This window comes from Chlorocebus sabaeus, chromosome 13, assembly GCF_047675955.1.
Source record: "Chlorocebus sabaeus isolate Y175 chromosome 13, mChlSab1.0.hap1, whole genome shotgun sequence".
In the NCBI taxonomy this organism is placed as follows: domain Eukaryota; kingdom Metazoa; phylum Chordata; class Mammalia; order Primates; family Cercopithecidae; genus Chlorocebus; species Chlorocebus sabaeus.
In genome coordinates, this window is record NC_132916.1 from 40,588,826 (window position 1) to 40,614,476 (window position 25,651).

A 25,651-nucleotide genomic window follows, 5' to 3' on the forward strand; every position below is an offset into this window, starting at 1 on the left:
AAAAGGGGCCTTGAAGAAAAATCAAGTAGTTAAGAAAATATGTGAACTTTGTTTACATTTCTCACTTATTGAATGACACCAAAATCCCATATGCCAAATGAAAAAGGAGACAGTAGTTTCAGATAATAAGGGGAAAATGCACCCATGTAATTTCAGCCTTTTAATTCTGGGATTTTATTCTCTGAATGAAGGCATGTCAGTTGCTGGTCCCAGTGGCGCTGTGTTTGGTCTTTAATACGTGCTTGCTGATGTCAGCTGAGGAAATACAGGGGCTTGGTAGATGGTTACATGGCCTTTGTCTTCTCTCTTTCTACCTTCTGCTCACATAAAGAGGATATTTAACCTTATTCATAATATCTTGTCTGCTTACAGTTTTACAGATGTATTGATCCTAATCCCTGGTTCAGAAATGTTAGGAAAAGGAGATAAGTTACAGTGAAAGAGGCTGCAGTAAGAAATACAGGATATTCTGGTTTTTTGTAACGTCTACTCAGATTCCCAGATGATTGTTCATTACCAGCTTTTGGTTATTGTGGTTTATGTATTAATGTCTAAAAAATACAGTCTAATTTTTTTTGTGTGATACTATGTGAGAAGAATACCAAGAATAATTTTTTCCTTACTTGAACAAATATTATACATTTTCCCTAAGTCCAAAATTGTGTTTTCCATAATGAACACAATTCTGATGTAGTATGTTTAACTCTATAAAATCAGAACTTGTTTTAGTTATTTTCTTCCTAATTACATTTTTTTGTTGTATTTTTAAAAATCTAAATTCATAAGCTTTATTTTCAAATACAGTTTCTACCTCTCATATGTTTACACACCTGTGCCATGTTCCCTTGGCTGATAGACGCTTTTTTCATTTTTATCTCGTGTAGGATCTTTCGAAGATGGTTTGGTTGCCTCGGAGATTTGGAGATCTGATGCCACGATGAGGACTCACACACGGGGGGCTCCCAGTGTGTTTTTCATATATTTGCTTTGCTTTGTGTCAGCCTACATCACCGACGAGAACCCAGAAGTCATGATTCCCTTCACCAATGCCAACTATGACAGCCATCCCATGCTGTACTTCTCCAGGGCAGAAGTGGCGGAGCTGCAGCTCAGGGCTGCCAGCTCGCACGAGCACATTGCAGCCCGCCTCACGGAGGCTGTGCACACAATGCTGTCCAGCCCCTTGGAATACCTCCCTCCCTGGGATCCCAAGGACTACAGTGCCCGCTGGAATGAAATTTATGGAAACAACTTAGGTGCCTTGGCAATGTTTTGTGTGCTGTATCCTGAGAACATTGAAGCCCGAGACATGGCCAAAGACTACATGGAGAGGATGGCAGCGCAGCCTAGTTGGTAGATTTTTGTCTTTTTCTTCTTACTGTAGTAACTCTGCATTAGAAAGAAACAAATCCATATGAAATCTCAGAGGCCAGATCTTCATATACCTCTTTGTGTATGTGTGTTGGGGGAGGTGTTATTTGTGTTGCCAGTCTTATGAATGGCCCTTAGTTTCAAAAGATGTAGTAACTTCCATGTTTAAAGTTAGAGGGAAAATATTTAGATGCAGCCTAATCTAAAGAAAAACTAATTTGCGGAATTGATTAAAGAGTATCATTTTGATTGCTGAGAATTCTTTCCTCCGTATTCAACATGCATATATTACTATCATCTGGTGTTAGGTTTGATTGACCCCGAGTGGTTAAAACTTTTTTCAGCAAGACATTTCTAGTAATTAAGACTTACTTGCATTTTATGATCGTAAGGAACTAAAGGTGAATGGGATGGGACTGACTGGCAATTTATAAACACATCCCCTCCAATAACCAGCAGATTTCTGAGACCTGTAGGAAAACCAACATTATTGTGTAATTGTGTGAGGAATTCTAATTATGTAATAATTTAGTTTCAGAAGTTTAAGATTTGAGAACAAATTCCTGTCTTTTTGATTAGCTTAATTTTATTTTATTAATTTATAATTAATGCTTCATATGCTTCCAAACAGATATGTGATGAGTTGATTAAACAAGGGATTCTACAGATGTTTTTACTCATGCAGTTTTTAATTATATATTTATGGTTCAGTTGCAATAAAAGAATTTATAGATTCTATGAAATATTTTTTAAAAAATTATGTAAGCTGCCTCTTGTCATAGGACTAGAGAGAGCTTATTTTAAATGCTTAGAAAAATCTGTGAATGCACCTAATGCTATAATGAATTACATCTTAACATATCACAAGGGTGAAGGATGGTGGTTTGCAAGCTTTCCGATAAATTTCTGGAATTTTGTAATGAAAAGTATTATGCAAGAGTTGGCATTAGATCCATATCAGAGCTGATATTTTAGGCCTATTGCTAAGTGTATGTAGTCATTTTGAAGTTTACAATATTGTAGGTTGAAAAGAATTTTTTATTTGATTTATTTCAAAGCTTAGCCATGTATGTAGTTGTTTCTGACTTTGACTTACATTAACTGATCTTATTCTGTTCTTGACACCAAGAAAGAAAAGATGTATGAAAACTTTTCTGATATTTGAATTACCAGATTATATTATCAAATGCTACAGTAACCCACTAATTGATTTGTTCAATTACTTAGTTTAAAATGGCAACCATATTGACATTATTTAGAAAGAAATCTTTGTCATCTAGAAGGGTACTTTCTCTTTAAAGTCCTTTTTGTTTTAGATAAGTGGATTTTGGAAATTAAGAAATCAATGTAAATATTCCAGAGATAGTGCCTATGGAGAACCATGTATTTAATCTCACAAGAAAGTAATGGATGGTGAAATACTATTTTTGATGGAGATTGTTTAGCACAGTACAGTAACATTATGAGAATTGTACAAGACTAGTATAATTTTCTCATTATAATGTAAAATATTCAAGTATATAAATACCAATGAATGAATGCTGCCATTAGGATGAGACTCCTTCTATGATAAGAGAAATAAATAACTTAAAAGAAATATTTAATTTTTACATAATTTCCACAAGTCCAGATTTATTGATCCCTGGAAGTGTATAGAAATTTATTAGGAGTCTAGCACTTTATTCATGGCAATATTGATAGAAATAGGTATAACTCTAGGCCATTATCTAGTAAACTAAAAGACAATTTTTGACTTAATAGAGCTGAACAGTTGACTTCTTTCTCTTGACCTTCAAGGTAAAATCTTGAGAATTTACGCTTACATCTGGTTTCTAGTCCCAAAAGTGATCTTGAATTAGAAAGTTGAGCTACTTGAGCATTTTGTTTTGGCAGGTACTATTATTAAGTTGTGTTGTTTAATGACTTCACAGAAATTTTAACTTCTTAAAAACTACCACACCCAACCCTTAGACTTTTAAACTTTCATTTAGATTTGTGGTTGAGCACAATTATGTGTTGTAATAATTTAAAACAATGTTTAGTGATTTTATAGTTCAACTACCTCTGTTTTAATTGCTCCATTAAATCATGTCCTCACTACGTACCAAGAAGTATACAATGAGTGTTGTCATTATCTTAGGATGTAGTTCACCTATATTTGATTTCAGAAAAAAACCCAAAAACTAGCTGTTATTTACAGAAGAGATCAATAATTAATATTATGAAAGTAAAAAAAAAAAAAAAATTTCTACAATAGCTTTGTCAGGCTGAATGCATTTGCCATTTTCTTTGAAGGGCATTTCTACTCTTTTGAAAGCCAGTTACTAAATTATGTTCATTCACTGATTCATTTGATCAACAAACATTTATTGAGCATCTACTGTGTATCAGGCACTGTGCTAGGGTGCTGGGGATTCAAAGATGAAGAAATAGCCCAGTAATTTTATAATTACCTAGAGCAAAGGTTGCAAACATTGGGTTCTTAAAGCCTAAGCTAGGAGTATTTTCTCTGCTCAGAATTGAGTGTGTGGATCATTTCCACACTCTAAGGAGTTTCCTTAGTTTTCATTCATGACTTAAACGTTTGTATCATGCTGCACTCTAGTGTGGCAGAAAAGCACCAACTCTGGAGTCACACTGCCTTTGAATCCCAGCTCCCTCACTCTTCAGCTGTGTTAATTCTCTTAATTAATTAGCTTTTCAGATTAATTTTCTTAATTTGCGTGAGCATTAGTGTCCTGATGTATAATGTGGCAGTAACAACCCTATCTACTTTATAGGGTTGCTAGGAGGATTAAGTGTAATAATCAATGTAAAGTACTTAGCACAGTTCTTGTCACATGGTAAGCCCTCAGTAAATGAGAATAATGACAATAATGGTAATTATTGATGCTGTTATTTTATCTACCTAGTACTTAGACCCTGTTTGGTTTGTAATGTGGTATATGTACGCTCCAAGGAAATAGTATTCATTTGGGATTTTACTAATCTTAATTGCTCTCAAAACTAGAACATCTGTTTAACTCATAAAATTTTCCCCTTGGCTTTGTTCCATTAAAACTTTCATTGATGCTCCCCTGGGCCCTTTTTAAAATGTATACAAGAATCTAATGTTAACACCAATGAGGAAGGTTTAGGGGAAAGTAACAATGATATGTCATTTGTCTGGTATTAAAAAGAAGTACCTATGAGATATACGTGCATACAGATTTATTAATGGGGTTCATTTTATTTGAATATCTAGTAAATAAAGAGGTTAAAGTTCACATCTATAGATTCACTTAAGCATCCTGAAGAAGAAAGGTTAAATGGAAAATATTCAATTGTACTCTGTCCATCTAATATCCTACAAAGTAGAACAGGAATCTCATAGATTTATAATGATACTGGTGGTTGAAAAATAACAGCATGCATTTTAATTGTGTGTGTCTCTGAGTATCCAGATGATTGCGCACCGCAGAATGATGAGACTAATCTATGTGCTGTATCTGCTTTTTCAGAGGTGCTTGCATCCTCTCTCAGAAGCCCTCCCCCGTTTCTCTCCCTTTTGCTAGGGAACACACATTCTTCATTACTGTAAAAGTAACAGAGTAATTTAAGCTTGTGCTGAACTTAGTTTTAAAAATAAAATATAAAAATATATTATTTTAATCCAATATATAATGGCAAAATATTATTAATTAAAAAATTACAATGCCAAAGATATCACCAATAATGTCTTTGTTTTTACCCTTTTAAGTCTTTTTCCCTCTATAAATCTTGCCTTCCAAATGAAAGCTAGAATTTAAGTTGCAGTTGGCTCTGTGTTACATAAAAGCTTTATTAGAACTTAACATGCACTACTTTTAGAAAGCTTTAATGAACTAAGATCATAAATCTAGGGCTGGAAACAATGGAAATATGTTCTCATACTATCACCTAGGTATAAAACATACAAGTTCTGTATATGCCAATTGGCATAGGGGGCTATCCTCATTATTAATGGTTGCTTTCTGCATTCAATCCTTAGATAGTTGGAAAAAAAAAACCAGCAGAACTTTAAATAACTGAAAATCATCCATCAGTTTTTCTTTTCTCAAGAGCCTAAATGATAAGGTAGGAAAATAATAAAAACAATGCTTAGTAGAGATTTAAAATGGATTTTTAAAAAATCAGTTTTCAGGATTTTGGGGGGTCAGCACATATTATTCTACTTTTCTAAAATTTTCATAACTAATTTCTACTATAACTTTTCCCCTAGAAGGTTAAGGAAGCATAAAATACTATGCTTCAAATTAGAAGTAGCTGAGAAAGAAAAGAGGGGGGAAAGACTGGAGACATTGACTAGACAAGGAATGTGACAATTGCTAAAAGGCATCTGAAATGCACCATGAGTGGGCCACAAGTGGACACTGAGAGGTTTTGTTTGTTGGTTGGTTGGTTGGTTTTAGCAGCAAAGAAAGTAAGCTTAGTCAGTTTTGAAGTTTACAGTGACCATGGGATCAGTTACTCTGTAGAACTGACTACTCTTGGCCCGAGGATCAGAAGGAAGTTTCCCATAGGGCTTTTATGAAGAACTCTCACAGCCTTCTCATCCTTGCAGTGCATGTATGATGAATTGCACAGTGTTATTTCTTCACACCAGACTGACCTGAGAGTGGGACCATGCCTCTTTTGCTCATGTGTGTATCCCTCGATAGAGGATCTCCAAAGCAAAGTTTACTAAAACCTTGATCAGGGAGGGAGTGGGGGTGGTGAAAAGGATGGATATATGGGTTAGCCCAGGCCACTGTTTTCCTTATCTAGCCTAATCCTTTGGTAGATTTTGCATGTGTAGAAAAATGAAATGGCTGCATGTCCACCAGGCAGCATCCCTATACATTGTCTTAGCCAAGCTCTTGGTAGATGGGTTGCTATGAGCTTAACATTACACTCCTCAGCAAGTTCTTAGTGATTTTCCAGAGCTAAAAACAAAACAAACAAAATGTACTCAAATAATTATTGGAAAACACTACAGATCCTGAATCACTTAAGAAAGGTGCAGTTAAGTTTACCATGTTTCACTTAATAATATGGGAAGATGAATGCATTTAAAAGAGATTTAGGATAGGATTGTAACTGAGAGCACTTACTGTTCAAGCCCTGGTTGATAACATAGAATTATCCAGCATGCATTTCCAAGCAGCAGGCTTTTTGCGGCTCCTTGTCTTAATTTGTAAACCCTGAGGAACAGATCTGCCCCAGTGGCCTTTGGATCTGTCCTTGCATCTTGGCTCTGCCATTGTGTTAGCCACATGTCCTTTGACAGGTTCCTTACACTCTGTAAACTTGGTTCTTCGTCTGTAAAATATGGATTATTCCTCCCACACAAGGTCATCCCAAGGATTGAATGAAGTAATGCATATAAAGCTTGTAGCATTATGTGCCTGGCACATAGTTTTACTAAAAAGTTTGTTATTATTGCACAGAAATAGGTACGAATATATAACTTTATTCTTGCTAAGTTTCTTGGCACACAGTACTCCATTTTACCTGTGTTGTCACTCTGGAGTTGTGTTTTTGAAAACTATTTGTTGTGACTCATTAGTTCTCTCTTTCTTTATAGTATTTTTCCTTACTTATCATCAGACAGAAAATAAATCACAGAGGAAAGAAATTACTTCACTCTTGCATTGGAGCCAGTTAGCTACAGGAAATCAGGAGAACTGGTGAGGGAAACAAAGAAAGTTGAACTTTTGGACAGAGAAGTAATTGTGTTTTTACTGAGTATTAAATTCTTGCCTGTGATTGCAAACTTCTGGATGGTATCATCTGAGGGTGCATTTGCAAAAATAAAATATAATTATAAAATATAAAGAGAGGAAAAAAGAAAAATCTCCAGCATATTGAAATTAACCAGTTTCATTGCTGTACGTATGAAAATGAGGAGTGTGCCTGCCTTGCTCAGCGTTGCCTGCTGGGCTTCAAATGCAATTCTCTGCAGCTGTTTCTCGGGTTTTTTACTTCTCAAAATTGCAATTTAAGACTGAGAATCAAAAGCCGGGAGGATGTAGCTGGGCCTCAACATGTGGAGCCACAGCCCTGTGAGTAAAAAGATCAGGTTTTCTTCTCATGACCTTACAGTGAGGAAGGCTGGCCGGCTTAGCCCAGAACGCACCTGGAACCCATTAAAGTGGACTCATGGAGACAAATGCTGGGCTGTCAGAAAACCCAGCCCCTAATTCCCCTGGCTTTTTCTCATTCATGTTTTTTCCTTTCTCTTACCCTTCCCCCTCACTCTTTCTGCCTGTCTTTTTCTCTGTTCTTTTCATTCTGTGATGTAAGGGAAGCTATTCCCTTTTATCCTGCTACAGAGACTTAAAAATATTATAGAAGGGTAAAATAACTTATGAGGCTTTTACAACGATCAGATTCTTTAAAATTTACAGAAACAGCCATTGAGAATTCACTTCTTGAATGCTGTTTATTAAACAGGTTATTGCCATCATTGTTACAAATGGATTCTTGGGCAGGAATCAAGGTCAGGTGCTCTGTGGTGGGAGGAAGCAGATGAAGAGGAGCCAAGGGAGAGGCATAGGCAGGTGTGCAGATTAGCTGAGCAGCCTGGTTAGAGTGCCATTGGACAGTTGTGTGGTGCACAATCACACCCTAAATAGGATGTTCTGCTCACCTAAACTGTTAGCGCTTAACTAATTTAGACTCTTTCCCATCTATTTCAAATGCAGGTGAAGATAAAGTTATTCTAATAATGCTTCTCTTTAACAATAACTTTAAAAATGTTATGACAGTTATAAATCATACATGATTGAAAGGAAATCTGCAGTTAATTTTCTGTATAGGATTTGTTTATTGACTCTAAGATTCAGTATTGGTATGACCCTCAAGTCATCTCTGTGATGAGTGATTCACTTGCCTACCTCCCACCCTTTCAGTGTCATTTGATACCTTTTTAAATGGAACATGGGCAGGCTTTCAGAGTTGTCAGAGGGAACTGTGCTCAAGGCCAGAGGAGTTCTCATCCCTCTTTAATTGGGGTGTAAATCAGTGTCCCTCACCCCATATGAACAAAGGCGACATGAATATATTAAGTTCCATGTAGTCTTTACAATCTGGTCTTAAATTTTTCTAATATAAAAATCTGGCAAGCATGATGTTTGAATTTTGTGCATGTCTTGCCTCATATCATAAGGGAAAATGTTAGTTGGCAAGCGCCGCATGTATGTCTGTATTCTTCATTGATACTTCATAATCACTTTTTAAAAGTTGGCTTTATCTTTTGGATAAAATATTCATTCCTAACACCACTTAAGATGTAGGGTCTTGCTGACGTTAACTTCTTGCTAATGCTCTATAGATATATAATAACTTGAGAGTAATAATGACACATATACACTCATGCAGCCCTTTATAAAGCCAGGTAGTTCCTTTTACCTTAGGTATCTTAAGAATGGCTTTTTTACTGCTTTGTCTCCTTCTGCCATGTCCATTAAGGGAACACATTTCAGCCACGCTTACCACAGTGTCTCTCATCCATCTTTCCTTTTCCTTTCCAGTGTTAACATGCTAGTTCTGGAGGAGATACCATAGTCGGGGCCAGATCATTGCTTATCCCACATAAGCCTTTGGTTTAGAAAGCTTTGTGTTTAGGATGGCTTGGAAGGGATGACTCAGGAAAAAAGAAACTGGTTAGAAGCTTATAATATTAGTGTAGGAGAGAAATGAAGACCACAGTTAAAACAGTGAGAGTGGGGAGAAGAAAGCATAAATTTAAGAGACATGTAAGACTGAAAAATCTACACAGAGATTGATTAGATATAGGACACTCTTTCTCAAAGTGTGAGTCTTTCAGCATATTGGGTATCCTTAAAAAGACAGATTCCTGGGTTTCGCCCAGACTCACTGAATCGTGTCTTCTTGGAGTAGGCCACAGAACCTGTATTTTTAACAAGTCCCCCAAATGATTCTTAGATGTACTAAAACTTAAATTGTAAGGGAGAGGAAGGCATAATGATTGCCCTGGGTGACGGGTTGCATCTTGATACCCAAATGAGATGGAGAATATGGGGAGGAGAGAGTGGTTTGTGGGAGGGAAAAGATGGTTTACTTTTTTACATATCTTTTTGTGTCACTCTATTTCTTCTGTCTACTTTATTTGTCTCACTTTGTTGATATTGCCAACTGTGTGGACAGATGACTTTCAAAGTTCTCTGTCCCTGTTACATTGCAAAGGCTCATAGATACCCTTAGCAGGTATCTTGATGTATAGTTATTACTGTAACTTTTAGGACCTCCTGGCCATGTCTGCTCATTCTTACAAATTCACCATCTTCCACTTCTGCTTGTTCTGTGGCTTCTGCACTGCTGCTACTATGCTCGTTATTTACCCATAGTCATTTTTCTCTTCCCTCCCCTTGCTCTATTCTTCACTCTTGCTACTCTATGAATGTATTTTGCTGTTAGTGATTCTGTCATTTTTGAATGTAAGTGAGCTCTTCAGGAAAAAGTACCTTTGATAATCAAAAAAGACCAGTCTATTGTCACCCATCCAGAGCTTAGAGATTTTTTACTTTTTTTCCTAGAATTCTGTGATTTTTATTGTTTTAAAGCTTTTAACTGATAGGTATTTATGTGTGGTCTTCCCAGTGGTCCAGTGGACCATGTGGCACTGGTATTTTCAACTCTGCCTTGAGTTTGGGCAGTAATGAGTTTACAGACCAGCCCTGAGCTGGCCTTTCTGCCTACAAGTATGCCAGACTCATTTATACCTTGTCTTCCACCTTTCTCTCCAACCCTATCCAGACAGTATGATCCACCTTAACTTCTTCCACCATTACATGTTCTCTAGCCCCTCATCCATCTCAATTCCTATAGTTACTTTTTATTTAATTCATTGGTTTGCAGTCATAACTGGGTTGCCTGGTTTTCTGACCAGGAGTGTACATCTTCTAGATTCAGCTCCAAAGAAACTTCTTTCTAGAAACCTTCCAGACTCCATGTTCTATACCTGCCCTCCAGTGTGATTCATATGTTCCAAGGAACCCATGCAAAACTGTTATAGGTTGTTTTGCCTGCGCTGCAATTCTTGGTTTGTTTGTCTTCCTTACTGGCACGTGAGCTTTGTGAGGGTAGCCCCAGCATTTTTGGTGGTTCTAGGAGCCACATATAGTATACCTGCCACAAAGACACTAATTAATTATCTTGAATGAATGGATGGATGAATGAATGAATGATCTGTCTTATTTTTATTGAGCGTCTAAGCTTACTGAGAGCAGAAATCCTGGATCTGTAAACTTTGAAATTGATTTGGTGCCCTGTGTACTGTGGCTGCTCATATTTATCTGATCTCACTTTCACTCCGAAGACCCGCCTGTCATCAGTCGTTTGTCTGTCAGCCTGTAATCACAGAGACACTTTACCTTTGACCTACTTGCAGGCCAGTAGGAAGAATGTCAGGATTTGACATCTTGGTGCATAGCTCAGCAGAGAATCTCAGATTACCTGGTCTTTGAAGTATTCCTCCTGCACCTGGCCTTCTCTCCTCCCTGATCCCTTGAATTTTGATGTTCATCTTCTTACACGCATGTAATGTCCATGTGTGCTCCTTCTCAGGTAACTACAACAGAGTTTTGTTTTTATTCACTTTAAAGCTACCTGCTTCAGTCTTTGAAATGAATGGTGGTGCTGTTAAGCAAGGGGAGGCGATAGTTTGTAGAGCAAGGACTGTGGAGCCAGTCTGCCAGTGTTCCAGTCACATTTGAGACCTGTGTGACCTTGAGAATGTTACTTGGCTTCTCTGTGGTTCAGTTTCCTCATCTGTAACTTGGGGATATATATGATACATACTTCATACTATAGAGGATTGGTTAATGAAACAGTACATAGCATAATGTGTTAACTATTATTGTTATCTTTATTACTTCGCTTATATTTTGTGTTCTTATAAATTGATGCCAAAGGCAATTTTCACTTATCGATAAATGTATGCACATATTCACTTTATATAAGTTTATTGTATACTTACTCTGTTCTTGGTATTTTATTAGGCATTGGAGATACAAGGATTTCAAGACATGTTATGTATCTGTTTTGCCTAGAGTTGTTGGTCTATGGAAGATATAAATACTAGTACTGTTAGCATATTAATACTAGTAGTGGGATAAATGCTATGACTAGGAAAGTACAGTGTGTAGTGGGAAGATATAGTAGTACTTTGCCCAACATTGGAGCATCAGGGAAGGCTTTCCTGCTGAGGCCTGAAGGACGGATAGGAACCAGCCACGTCAAGGGGAAAAAGGAGCCGTGCTTGACTGTTCAAGCACAAGTAGCTGCGCAAAGGCCTGGAGATAAAAGAAAGCAGCGTGCTTTTGAGGAACTGAAAATTCAGTGTAGGGAGGAAACCAGCAAGTGTTGAGGCTTCGGGTAGAGAGCCAGATGCTGCCAGGCCTTGTCTACCATTTAAAGGAAATTGGACCTTTTTTAAACAAGTACTGTGAAACCACTGAAAGGTGTAACAGGGCAGTGATGTGATCAGATTTATGTATGTATGTTAATCTTTTCATTGAAAAATAAAAGTAGAATATTATATGAATAAAATGTGTAACTTAATAAAGTATTTTAAAGCAAACACCCTGGTAAGTACAACACAGTTCAAGAAATAAAATTTTGCCAGTCACTCCCCGAAGCCCCTTCACGGGCCCCATCCCAGTCCCAGTTCCCTCCCTTCCCACAAAGACTACCCTGATGCCATGATACCTACAGTAGTTGTGTCCTTGTGTTCCCTTATAGTTCATCCAAGTGTGCATCTCTCGGCATCATCATTTAATCTTGCTGATTTTTTAAAAGTCTTTTAAGGTTTTTTAAAAAATCTGCAGGCCAGCGCGGTGACTTACGCCTGTAATCCCAGCACTTTGGGAGGCAGAGGCAGGCTGATCACAAGGTCAGGAGATCGAGACCATCCTGGCTAATACAGTGAAACCCTGTCTCTACTAAAAATACAAAAAAATTAGCCAGGCGTGGTGGCGGGCACCTGTAGTCCCAGCTACTGGGGAGGCTGAGGCAGGAGAATGGCGTGAACCCAGAAAGCAGAGCTTGCAGTGAGCTGAGATCGCTCTACTGCACTCCAGCCTGGGCGACAGAGCAAGACTCCATCTCAAAAAAAAAAAAAGGGAGGAAGAATCTCGTTGTGGGAGTAGATTGCCGATGTGAAACCAGAAAGTCAAGTAGGCCTTTTGTGTTTATCTAAATGAAAGCCTAGAATTGGAAATAATTGATAGGTTCCAGTGATAAATAATTAGCATTCATAAGACTTGACAATTGTATTTGAGGGCCAAAGGAGACAAAGAATTTTCTTTATGGGATGGTGGGATCTCTCAGTGGGCTTCTAACACTTGGAGCTATTGAGGAATGCTAATAAAGGTTTGGATTTGGAGATACAGAATTGAAGTGCCTTTGGGCCCAAGAGGAGATGTCCAATTTATCTCTCTCAAGCTTTATTTTTAGCTGCTTCCTGTTTGCCAGTGGTACATTGTAACTTAAGACTGTATGTGTGTGTGTGTGTTGTGTATGTGTCTCAGTCTTAAGGAAAAAAAATGTATCCAATATGAAATATGCTTTCAGGTACAATATATATCCTTTCTGTTGATGATAGAAAAATGTAGAAAGAAAATCCAAAGAAGATCATATTTAGTTCAAGTTGTCCTACTACAATAAATAAATGAAGAATAGCTGGAAGAATGAGAAGTCGAGGTGCTGATACAGCACTAAAGCGACGTGGGTGTCCTCAAATCACTTTCTGGAGCTGAAGCCAAAAAAACATTGTGCAGGCTGCACTCTGGGAGAAGGGCATCAGCTTGAGTGAGTCGTGCTGCTGCTTCTCAAGCTGAAAAAGAAAAAAGGTTCCTGATGAAGTGTAGATAGCTATTAGGGCTTGTAACAACTTAGTGAGCCATTTTTAGTGAATTTACTATTGTATCTGTGATTCATTTACAGTGAATTTACTATTACAAGAAAAAAATTGGAAATGAGATAAGAATAAATCAAATATGTATGTACTGCTAATATTTTATATTAACTTCAGCATCTTCCCATTCTAAATCATAATTTCTAGAAACCACATGAAGTTTACTGTTTTACTTTCTTCCAAGAGTCTGTTGATGTGAGAAATATTTTAAAGTATTACTGAATCCAGTTTGAGTCTTTTGCCCTCTGCTTTTCTACTATAATCTGTCACTTGGTCAGAGAAGTTGGGGCAATAGGATTACATTCAGCATTTGGGGTTAACTTTTATTTTCAGTATGGCAGTAACTCTAGATCTAAAACTGGGGAATGTGTTTAATGTCTGGGGCATATCAAAGACAGCTCACAAGTTTGGCTCATATTTTAAATTTATTTATTCTGTTTTTTGGCAACATAGGAGATAACTATACCCCAGAACAATTTTTACGATTCACAAAGAAAAGTTCTAAATTGACTTTTGTCCACTCTACTGCCCAATTACTTTTTAAAGACATATTCTTTGAAACTGTATTCCCAGGACAAAAAAAATAAATATTATGGGTTCAGAGTGTTGTCACAGGCATTATTTCATTATTTCTCTTGAATATAAATGGCTTCAAAGCCAAACAAAATTGTTTTGGAGGGCAAGGGATGTTTTTCTTGTTTTTTTTTTTTTTTTTTTTCCACACCATGACAAATTATGTTTTCCTTCCTGTATTGAGTGAGCCGGTTTAGTGTCTCCATGCCTGCTCCCTTCGTAGAGCACCATTTGCCCTCTACTTTGAACATTCTGAACTTCTCTGGTCTCCTGGGTTCCTTCCTGATGATCTCACGGTGAGAATTTTGTCTTAGTCCTGGCTCCCTACCCTCTGCTGGGAAGTGCCCGGGCAGCCTGGATTTCAACACAGTTCCTCCCACTGAAGCAGCCCTCCATGCCAGCAGTATGCCTCTGATGGGTGGCTTATTTTGGATCACATTTACCCTCTAAGACAGTGGCTTTGAAACTTTTTCACTGTGACCTACAGTAAGAAACAACCCAATACAGACATAACTTTTTTAGTTTATTTGTTCCTAGTTTTTAATTTTATTTTTCTTTCTAATTTTATTATTTATTTTCATTTCATCTTTTAGATTTAGTGAGTACATGTGCAGTTACGTAGTATGTATGTTGCATGATGCTGCGATTTGGGGCTCAGTTGATCCTGACACTCAGGTAGTAAGCGTAGTATTCAATTGGAAGTTTCTTAACCCTTGTTCCCCTCCCTCCCTCCCCCATGTAGTAGTCCCCACTCTCTTTTGTTCCTATATGTCCATGTGTACCTAATGTTTAGCTCCCACTTACTAGTGAGAACATGCGGTATTGTGGTATTTGGTTTTCTGTTTCTGCATTACTTTGCTTAGGATAATGGCCTCTAGCTCCATGTTGCTGCAAAGGATGTGATTTCATTCTTTTCTATGCCTGCCTAGTATTTCATAATGTATATGTACCACATGTTCTTTTCTTTTTTTTTTTTTTTTTTTTTGAGACGGAGTCTCACTCTGTCGCCCAAGCTGGAGTGCAGTGGTGCGATATCCTCTCACTGCAAGCTCCGCCTCCCGGATTTCCGCCATTCTCCTGCCTCAGCCTCCCGAGTAGCTGGGACTACAGGCGCCCGCCACCGCGGCCGGCTAATTTTTGTATTTTTAGTAGAGACGGGGTTTCACCGTGTTAGCCGGGGTGGTTTTGATCTCCTGACCTCGTGATCCGCCCGTCTCAGCCTCCCAAAGTGCTGGGATTACAGGCGTGAGCCACCGCTCCCAGCCCCACATTTTCTTTATCCACCATTGATGGGCACCTAGGTTGATTCTGTGTTTCTGCTGTTGTAAATAGTAGTGCAGTGGACACACAAGCTGATGCACACATAACTTCAACTTTACATATATAAGTATATAAATAAATGTTTCATGAAATAGCCCTTGCATTTAAATTATGCCTTGTCCTCTATTTTCTATTTCATTCCATTAAAAATACACTGATTACAACCCATTTTATTCATTTCACAGTATATTTGTAGTTTGAAAGCCCTGCCTAACATTGTGATAAATACAAATTTTTTTCCAGAGAATCCCTTCTCAATATCCTTTCTTGGATATCTCCACTGAGGAGACCATTCCACTCTTTGAGATGGCCTCTTTATTCTATAATTCTAGTGTTTAGAATGCTTATTCTCAAAATATATTGGGAAGCATCTTTATTTCATTAAGAAACAGTACAGGCCTGTGATTAATGATTACATGTTGGGTTTCCAGGGCTGAATGGAATAAACTGTGCAGAGCATTATTTCCTACTGCACCCAGAGTAAAATCAGCCACAGTTCATTCACTGTTTTAAAAAGGCCTCTGGATTTTATGAAGCTCTGCATAATTTCAGCAAAACCTTTAAAAAGCAAATTATCAAAGAAAAATTTTGATAAAACATTAAAAGCAGGCACAGTGGGTAAATATATTAACCTTACTCTAAGAGATGGCAAAATATCATTTCACTTATGCTAGTCCTCCAGGCCTACCTCACTTTGGATTTGACATTTTCCCACCATGAGGGCAGCAAAAATTGGCAATTTGACTACAGTTTTTGCCATTGTGAAAAAGTGTCCCTCATATTTTGAAACTTCATTCCTCAAGTAATTCTTTGCCCTTTTGCATGTCATGTTCTCAGAATGTTAGGCAAGTGCTCTTTCAAGTAAACAAGAGTAACTGCGTGTTCGAGCAGCAGCAGGAAGATGATGGGGAGGGTACGAGATGGCAGCAATGGCCAATCAGGTTTTTTAGTGTCGGTGTATTTGTTGCCAGGGCTGCTGTAACAAAATACCATAGACTAGGTAGCTTAAACCAACAGAAATTTATTCTCTCTCAGTTCTGGAGGCTGGAAGTCTGAAATCAAGATATCAATAGGCTTCATTCCTTCTGGAGGCTCTCTGAAGGAGAGACTTTCCCAAGCTGCTCTCCTAGCTTCTGGTGGTTGTAGGCAATCTTTGGTGTTCTTGGCTTGCAGATGCATCATCTCTCCCTCTCACTCTGACACAGATAAGTTATTTTCATTATAATATAGATCTGTCATATTTTATAAATATGCCATAATTTTAATGAGAGGATTATCAAGTGTTTGCATATATATGTATATATGTGTATGTATATAAGTATATATGTATGTATATATGTGTGTATATGCATATATATGTGTGTGTGTATATATGTGTGTGTGTGTGTATATTTTTTTTTAGACAGAGTTTCGCTCTTGTTGCCCAGGATGGAGTGCAATGGCACGATCTCAGCTCACTGCAACCTCCACCTCCTGGGTTCAAGCGATTCTCCTGCCTCAGCCTCCCAAGTGCTGGGATTACAGGCATGTGCCACCACGCCCAGCTAATGTTGTATTTTTAGTAGAGATGGGGTTTCTGCATGTTGGTTGGGCTGGTCTCAAACTCCCGACCTCAGGTGATCCACCCACCTTGGCCTCCCAAAGTGCTGGGATTATAGGCATGAGCCACCGTGCCCGGCCTGTTTGCATATTTTAACAAGGCAAAAGTTATTGACAACTGAACTATATTGTATACTGTAATGACCTTTCAATGTGTGTACAACTCTGTTTTCTCTTGGATTCATAATAGCTCTTTGTTTTATTTGCTTACCTCTAATGACTAGCCAGACTCTCAGCCAGTTGTGTAAGTTTTCTATCTGTTCAAACAAGACATTCTTAATAAGACATTTTAAAAAAATAATTCATCTTTTTGAAGAAGTAATGCTGCAGCTTTTTGACTTGCTAGGATGCAGATTGCTTGCGGCCGGGTCCGCTCTACAGCCATCTTTGTTCTTTTTTCTCTTGTATTGGATTCCTTGTGCCATGTCTTCTTTTTGATATACATCCTAATTTAGGTGGAGATATTTTCCACTGGCTTCCAGAGAAAGCATTTATGAGAGGTAAATTTTGAGATCTTGGATGTCTGCGTGTGTTTTTCCTTTCCTCATGTTTAAAGGGTAGCTTGGCTGGCTATGAAATTATAGTCTGGAAATTGTCTCTCCGAGTTTTCGAGTCATCGTTTTATTGTATACTGGTGTCTAGTGTTGCTGTTGAGATGTCTGACCCCACTCTTCCTGATGCTTTGAATGAAACCTGATATTCCACTCTGAAGCATTTAGGATCTTTTTATGTTACCAGTGTTTTGAAATTACGAGATGATGTATCTTGTTTTGAGATGAGTCTGTGTTCATCCATGTACTGTGCACTTCATGGATTCTTTCAATATGGAAACCCATGCCCTTTAGTTCTAGCGACTTTCCTTGATATATTTGGATCTCTTTTTCTTTCTTTTTTTTGCTTTTTTCTTTTTATTCCCTCTTTTTCACGTGTTTAACCTCTTGGGCCAGTCCTCTTTTTTTTTCCCCTCTCCTGTTTTCTATTTCATTTTCTTACTTTTTTTGCATTTTCAAGGTTTCTTCAACTTTCGCCCCAGCCCTTTTATTGCACTTACCTTCCTGCTATTTTGTTTTCCATTTCAAGAACTTCTTTTGTCTTGAAATTTCTTTCTACCTGCATGATTTAATTTCTCCCAAGCTGCATTAATCACTTTGTTCGTTTGGGTCTCTTTTGTCCTATTATGGGATTTCCTCAAGTCTCTGGTAGTCCTTGACTGCCTAAAAATGCATACAAAGGTTGTAACAAATTACCATGTACTCCATGGCTTAAAACAGCACAGATTGATCTTACAGTGTTGTAAAAGTATAACACAGGGCTAAAATCAAGCTGTTAGCAGGGCTACATTTTATTCTGGAAGCTCTAGGGCAGAATACTTTTCTTTGCCTTTTTCTAGCTTTTGGAGTTAACATATATTCCTTTGCTTGTGGCTCCCTGCCTTCACCTTCAAAGCTAGCAACCTTGCATCTTTTTGATTCTTCCTCCATGGTCACATCTCTCTCCGACCATGGCCAAGAAAGGTTCTTTGCTTTTAAGGACCCATGTGACTACATTGGGACCACCTGGGTAATCTAGAATAATCTCCCATCCCAAGGTTTTTAATCATATCTACAAAAGTCCGTTTGCCCCAATGGAAGGTAATGTATGCATAGATTCTTGGGGGACTGATATTTTGCCTGTCACAGGTTCTAAACAGCTAATTGGCCTCTGTGTGTGTGTGTGTGTGTGTGTGTGTGTGTGTGTGTGTGTGTATGTGTGAGGAGCTTTTTGACTGCACTGTAAGGTTGATAGTTTGATTAAATCTTTTTCATTGGGAAATACTTAGTGTTCAGAATCTTTAGATTTTTATTCTTCATTATAGACTTCTTGCCCTTCGGAGTCATGTTATATTTAAAATAGATGGCATATTTTTGATGTGTCTTATAAAATTTATTTTAAACTTTTATAAGGTAAATAAATGTGTCAACTACATACAGTTATTATAACTGCTCAGTTCTTGCCCAAGCCAACATTTATATATTATGTTTTCTTCTCTGACAGGGCTGGCCACTGTCCATCATCCTGGCTGTTCTTGCATGTTTATTTTTTTTTCTTAAAATCATACTGACTACTGTCAGTTGTTAACTGGAAATTGTCTGTATGGCTTCTCACATGATCACTGGTGCTTGCATAGACATTGACTAAGTGATAACATCAGTAAGTTGTCCAACTGAACTTTTTGAAACATATTTTACACATATAGTTGTAAAACATGTTAGACATTTAAAATATCAAGCTCCTTTTTAAAATGGGTAAATATCATTAAATCATACTTTTCGTGAACAATATAGGCAGACCTGGTTATTCCCTCCTATTGCCTTTCCAGGTTTTAAAATTTCTCCATTATAATAGATTCTTTCAGAATTTGTCATTAGAATTTGATATGTAAGTGTATTTTTAACTGTAGTCCTTTGAGCTCTGCCATTCTACCAAAATAGAGGTCTTGTTCCTAAATTTGAATCATTTTTACTTATCATGTTTCTTCCTCTCACCTCTTGTAGGTTGAATATTAGGGCAAAGCATACTTATTCAGTTAAAAGGGGTTACAATTATAAATGTTGTTTGATTCCATTTAAATATATTATGTTTGGGTGGCATGCTTAGATATTTGGGTAATAATACTTCATGTCATCGAAGTAAACGTTGAGATAATGACATGGAAATGCCTTTTCCCATTTAACAGCACTACTCTACATTTTATTTTCATTAACTTGGTATATTCCGACACTTCGATTCTTTTTATTTACAAATCATCTAGAATATTTTTCATTTGAGTAAAACGTGTTTCTTTTGGTTTCTGCTCTGGCATAATTGACTCCTCGGTATTCTGCTTGAGTGGGGCCAAGTTGACTTAAATTTTATGTTTTAGAATTTAACATTTGGGATATTGAATTCATAGCATTAAAATGAAATTAAGTGGTAATATGCTGCTGTATTAAATCCAGTGATTTAATTAATATAGAAATATAGACTGTGAGAGGAAATGGTTTTTTACATTTCAGGGCTCATAAGTTATTTTCCCTGAAAATGTCTTAACATACAATGAGTTCCCATTCTGTCATACTGTTCACCCTTCTAGCAATTGTTTCCAGAAACGGAAAGTAGTTTTGTTCCCAAAGTAGATATTGAAAAAGGAAAGCTCATTGTCCATTTCTGTGTACTCTAGCCCTGGCCAGTGTCAAAGGTAAACAATACCAGACACTAAAGTGGCAAGGATAAGTTTTAATCAGTAGTAACTATTTCAATAAGGGAAAGAGTTCAGCATAAACTGAACTGAACTTCAATTTGTACAGAGGTGAATAGGTATTTTAAAGGGAGGAGAGCAAGCAGGGGCTTAGTAGAGCCAGGAAAGAGAAAAATTACAAAGGGTAGTCAATGTACATGTGATTAGGCTAACTAATCACATGTCTGCTAAGTGGCAGTTATCGAAGGTAGAATTCTATCCTCCCACAGAGACTGGGAGACAGAGACCCTATCCTCAAATGTTGACTGGAACAAACAAATTTTTTGGAAGCCTTGAGTTTCTTAGGCAGACACTTTCAACAGGGAGAGGGTCATCTCAGGGATATAACCTTGAGCTATTAGAAACATGTTAGTGTTTACTCTTCATAGAATGAGGTTGAGGCCTAGCCAAGAAGAAGGCACAGAGGAGCCTGGCTAGGGTTTGATCAAGAAGATAGTGTTTGTTACTACCTTAAGGGGCCCAAGGTTCTGAATATGCAAACCAGAACCACCATCCCCTGGACCAACTCTACCTTAGAGTAGTACATTAGGTGCGCAGGCTCATGAGGGAAGGAAAGAGTTGCTCAGGAATTCTAGATGATTGGTGTCTCATGTTCCTTGGGTGGGCCCTGAGCAACCACATGAGCACAGCATTGTAGTATCTTTTCTTCTACTGTGTGCCCCTTTTCTCAGATCTCATGCCTGTTCTGTCTTGGTGTCATGAAAATGGCAAGGCTTAGAACCCTGTGTTGTGTTTCAGCATATAGACCCTTCTGCCTAGCTGTTGGTAGAGCCACTGACACTGGCATGTTCTGACTCAGTTCTTATTGCAAACTTGGTGACTTTCTTTGAAAGCACCGTTCTTCCGCCTCACTAAGAAGTAAAACCCATTCTAGATTCAGATAATTCTGGTTTCCATTCTCAGCTTCACCATTTTAACTGTGTGGCCTTGAACAAGTAATCTCCTATCCAAATTGCCTTTTCACAATCTATAAAATGGGGATGGAATACCTGATATTGACTTGAGAAGATGAAATGACATAATGTATGTAGAGGCTTGGGCACATAATGTGTGCTTAATTAATATGAAGTACACCCTCCTCTCCTTTCCCTCCCTCCTCTCCTTTCCCTCCCTGTGCATTTTGTTTCACAATGCCAGGGCTAACCTTTAGCCACCTGATCAAACACTTAGAATATGGATGCCAAGCCAGGCCAGAGATTAGCTGAACATTCCCCTTGGATTGCTGACTACCCACTCAGAGCCTCCTAGATTAAGTCTCTATCTTCTAGGCTTACTCTGATCCTCTTGGCAAATGTCTGCCAAGGCCCAATGTGCTTTACAGATGAGGCCACAGAGGTGAGAAATCCACTTCCCTTTAGCTACATTTTATAGGAATTCCATACCAAATTTAACATGTTACTAACATTTAACATTCATGGTTAGTTTTCGCATTTAAAATGGAGGGGAAAAAAAGATGAATCACTGCTGCATTAGTCATGTTTTTAAAAGGAGTGGTAATACATGACTGTCTTAACTTACTGGAGGTTGTTTCCAAACACACAAAGGCGTTTGGTTGAATATTAAATGGTTTTCTATCAAGTTACTGTGTTCAGGAGACTTTTAGAATGAATAGACTAATTTACATTTTAAAAATAGAGTTGACCTAATTCTGGCCTATTTTGATGGTGTGGCTAAGTGCACGTGGACAGAGGTGCGGCATATGTACAGCAGACACAGCTGCAGCAAAGCTAGCAAATGGGAAGCTGATGGTGCACTACCCTGGTAATTTTAGAGTTTGCAATTTCTAAGGAGTTCACCGTTGTGTTCTGAATGTAAATTTATAATTTTTGTAAAGCTTGTTTCATTTTAACTTAAATTTGTAGTTCCATAACTATCTACTGTATAAAATCAGATTTTAAACGTGAATCTTCTACTTTATGAATTTACTAAGTAAATATTTTATAGGTTGGTAAAACTATAGTTATTCTGAAAATGAGAAAAAGAACATGGATCATTTTAATGGAGTTCTCCTCCTTTGTTGGAAAGGTCTGACAAGTCATAAAGTCTCATTTAAATACACTTTCAAAAAATATGTAGATTTGCCTATACTGTGGATCAAATAGTGACCTTTGGAACATAGCTACATATGGAACAGCCCGCTATAAAATTGTTAGATTCTGAAAAGTACTAGGAAATAGGATTAATTATAAGGGGAATTATGAGTTCTGCTATTGTTCCTAGTTATTTGTTTCTTGTATACTGTTGATTAATTTAAATAAGTATGAGTGATCTCTTGGCACATCTTTGGTTTCAAAGACCTAATTTCTTTTTATTCCAAGTGTTTATTTTAGCAATATTTGTGTAAATGAAATAGACAGTTGCTGTGGACTGAATGGGACCCTCCTCAAAATTCATATTGAAGCCCTAACCCTTTGTGTGGAAGTATTTAGAGAATAGGGCCTAAAGGAGAGAATTAGATTTAGATGAAGGTCCTAAATGCAGGGCTCTCATGACAGGATAAGTGCCCTGATAAGAGGAGGTGCCGGAGAGCTTGTACTCCTGTGCAGTCTCTCTCACACTTGCCCTATCCCCACACCATACACCTAGGAAAGGCCAGGTGATCACACAGAAATATGGTGGCCTTCTAAAAGCCAGGAACAGAGCTCTCACCAAAACCCGACCATGCTGGCACACTGATATCAGATATCCAACTTCCAGAACTTGTAAAAAATAAATTTCTGTTGTTTAAGCTACCCAGCCTATGGCATTTTGTTATGGTAGCCTGGGCTAAGACAACAGTATACAAATTTAAATAATATTCTGTGAACCTTGTAATATTAAATTTTAATCTTTTCACAGGTAATTATTTTCTATAGACTGTCTATATCAAAACTATATGAAAATTTTAAAAATGGAAGCGTTTAATCACTTGTAGTTCAAATCTATACCAATAAAAATAGATACCAACATTGTTTTTAGAGTTCCTTTTAATGGTTATTTAATCAAATAAACAATCACATTTTTAGTGATACAGACTTCTTAGATTGCCTACTATTATATTCCTTACATAATCGTTTAAAAAGCATTTATGATAATAGCAATTCCTTACATAATCGTTTAAAAAGCATTTATGATAATAGAAGCAGACTATCCATTTAAAATTGGTACAAAAATTTGGATTAATGAGACTGCTCAACTTTGGAAAAACAGTTATGGTTCATTCTTCCTTTCAGAGTCACAGCTTCATTCATAGACACAGCACATCACGACCAACTCTATGCCTTTCCACACCAACGTTCCACCCTTACCCTCAGAAAATCAATAGCTCTCTCCTGTATTCAGATTAATTTATTTCACATAAATTCACCGTTGCAAATATTCAAAGCATCATTTTTTAAACTTTTTGGACTTGGAAGTACTTTGTACTCTTAAAAATTAACAAGGCCTTCAAACAGCTTTGTTTATTCGGGCTGTGTCTATCAAAGTTTACCATAATAGAAATTAAAACTGAGACGTTTGAAACATTTGTTTGTTCATTTACTCATATTTATATATTTTTAAAGCTCATTTCATATTAAAATAACCATTTTTAGGAAAAAATAACTATATACACACACACACACACACACGTATATATGTGTGTGTGTGTGTATATATATATATATATATATATTTTTTTTTTTAAGGTACATAGTCTCACTGTGTCACCCAGGCTGGAGTGCAGTGGTGCAGTCATAGCTCACTGCAGCTTTGAACTTGTGGGCTCCAGCAATCCTCCTGCCTCAGCTTCCTAAGCTGGGACTTCAGGTGCATGCCACCATGCCCAGCTAGTTTTTAAAAAGTTATTTTGTGTAGAGACAGTTTTGCTATGTGGAACTCCTGGGCTCAAGCAATCCTCCTGCCTTGGCTTCCTAAAGCACTAGGATTACAGGCATAAGCCACTGTACCCAGCCAAACTATGTTTTTTAAAACAAAAAATAGAAGGAAGGTATTGTTTTACGTTTTTGCAAATCTTATGTGTCTGCTTCTGCATTTGGTTTGTTGCTATGTGTTTTTTTGGTTGAAGTATATGAAGAAAATCCAGCCTCACAGGAATATGTGATTGATGAGGGAGGAGTATTTTAATAATCTTTTCAAATAATTGTGAATATTCTTCTTTGACACTACACTAAAACTTGACTGGTAGTGGTTCCATAAAAATTAATTGCAGTATAGAATCTGAAGCCATGTTAATGAACTCTTCATACTCTTTTACATTAAAATCCATTAGCGTATTTTACACTTAGGAGTGGCTGTCTTACCCGTGCATGGTTTTATGACATCATGCCTTTGTTATTTTGCATGTTTGTTCACTGAGTTATTTCAGTCTACCAAATGTTAACACATTTATTTATACAATATAAAAATCATTTTTGTTGATGTTCTCACTGATTTCATCAGAAAAATCTTTAAGTATTGGTAAGCTCTTAAGCTCTTGGTAATGGATACAAATTTTCCAAAATTCTTATTTCCGGTTGAAAGCTCCAAGTTTGTCACTGGCAACAAAGGCTTTCAGCTTTCCTTGAACTGGCAGGCCTTCCTTGTTTATTTTCAAGAAAATTTCTATTCTAACACCCAAATCAAAATAACTATAATTTGTCAGTTGATCATTCTGTCACGTAAAAATGATGTTTGATGACAAAACCCAGCTAGCTCAGCTCTCAACTCAGTGCATGACTTCTTTTATTTGTGACAGTCTTGTAATTTGGTACTCCATTTAATCACATAGGATATTAGAAAGATGTATACTCAAAGAGTTGAGATTTTATAAAAATTAATCATTTTTACTACTTCATCAAGGATATTTTTAAATAAAATTGGCTTTAAAAATTAAACAACAACAACAACAAAAACATGAGTGCATGGCAGTGCAAAATCATACAAGGACTACTAGGGCAGTTTAGTGCCCCTGCTTGGATTCCTGCTAAGGTTACAGCAGTTTTACTTAATACTGCTTTTGTACCATCAGTGCAAATATCAACATATAACATCTTTATGTTATTATGAAAATAATTCTTATTTGTGATTTCTCCAAAATATAGTAGTCTCGGAAGCCCCTCCCTGGGCCTTACTTTGAGAACAGCTGCTCTAAGGGGTGAAAGTGTAGTTTACAGAAGAGGAATAGCGTAAATATTATTTCCTTAATTAACCTCCCTTAACTAACTTGCCAGTGAACCTAGCTTCCATTCCTTGTGTAACACGATAGCTGAATGTCAGGACTTGTAGGTTGCCCTTTACATTTATTTCTGTTCCCCCTAGTACAGTTACCTGCTGAGCAAGTGTCAGCTGTATTTGTTCTCAAACCAGGTAACACAGTTTCCCTAATACCTGCAATGAGACAGTTTTAATAATATAAATAGATAAAGTGTGAGTTCAAAAAGAAAAAGCTAATATTTCTAGAACCAACTTAAAAGCTTTGGAATAACTTACTGTAAAAAATTGCTGTTGTGATACAGTATGAATGAGATTTGTAGAAGATTAGGGAAAAACTCATAAAAATCTAGAAGGCTTCTGCATTCCCTCACAGGTATCTTTAATTTCTTCCTATATTATAA

At 37.2% G+C, this 25,651-nt stretch overlaps 1 protein-coding gene across 4 annotated transcripts in view; it reads left to right on the forward strand.

Moving 5' to 3' along the window:
• Window positions 1-25,651, forward strand: part of DSE (dermatan sulfate epimerase) — a 66,924-nt gene that overhangs the window by 27,078 nt on the left and 14,195 nt on the right. For 2 of the 4 annotated variants that reach the window (XM_008007257.3, XM_073022431.1), the window contains exon 2: window positions 885-1,353. The exons of 1 other annotated variant lie outside the window; for it this stretch is intronic. In XM_008007257.3, the coding sequence (XP_008005448.1) occupies window positions 938-1,353 (416 nt within the window). In that variant the 5' untranslated portion in view covers window positions 885-937. The remainder of the gene's footprint in view (window positions 1-884; window positions 1,354-25,651) is intronic. One more of the 4 variants, XM_038000989.2, reaches the window with a different exon arrangement.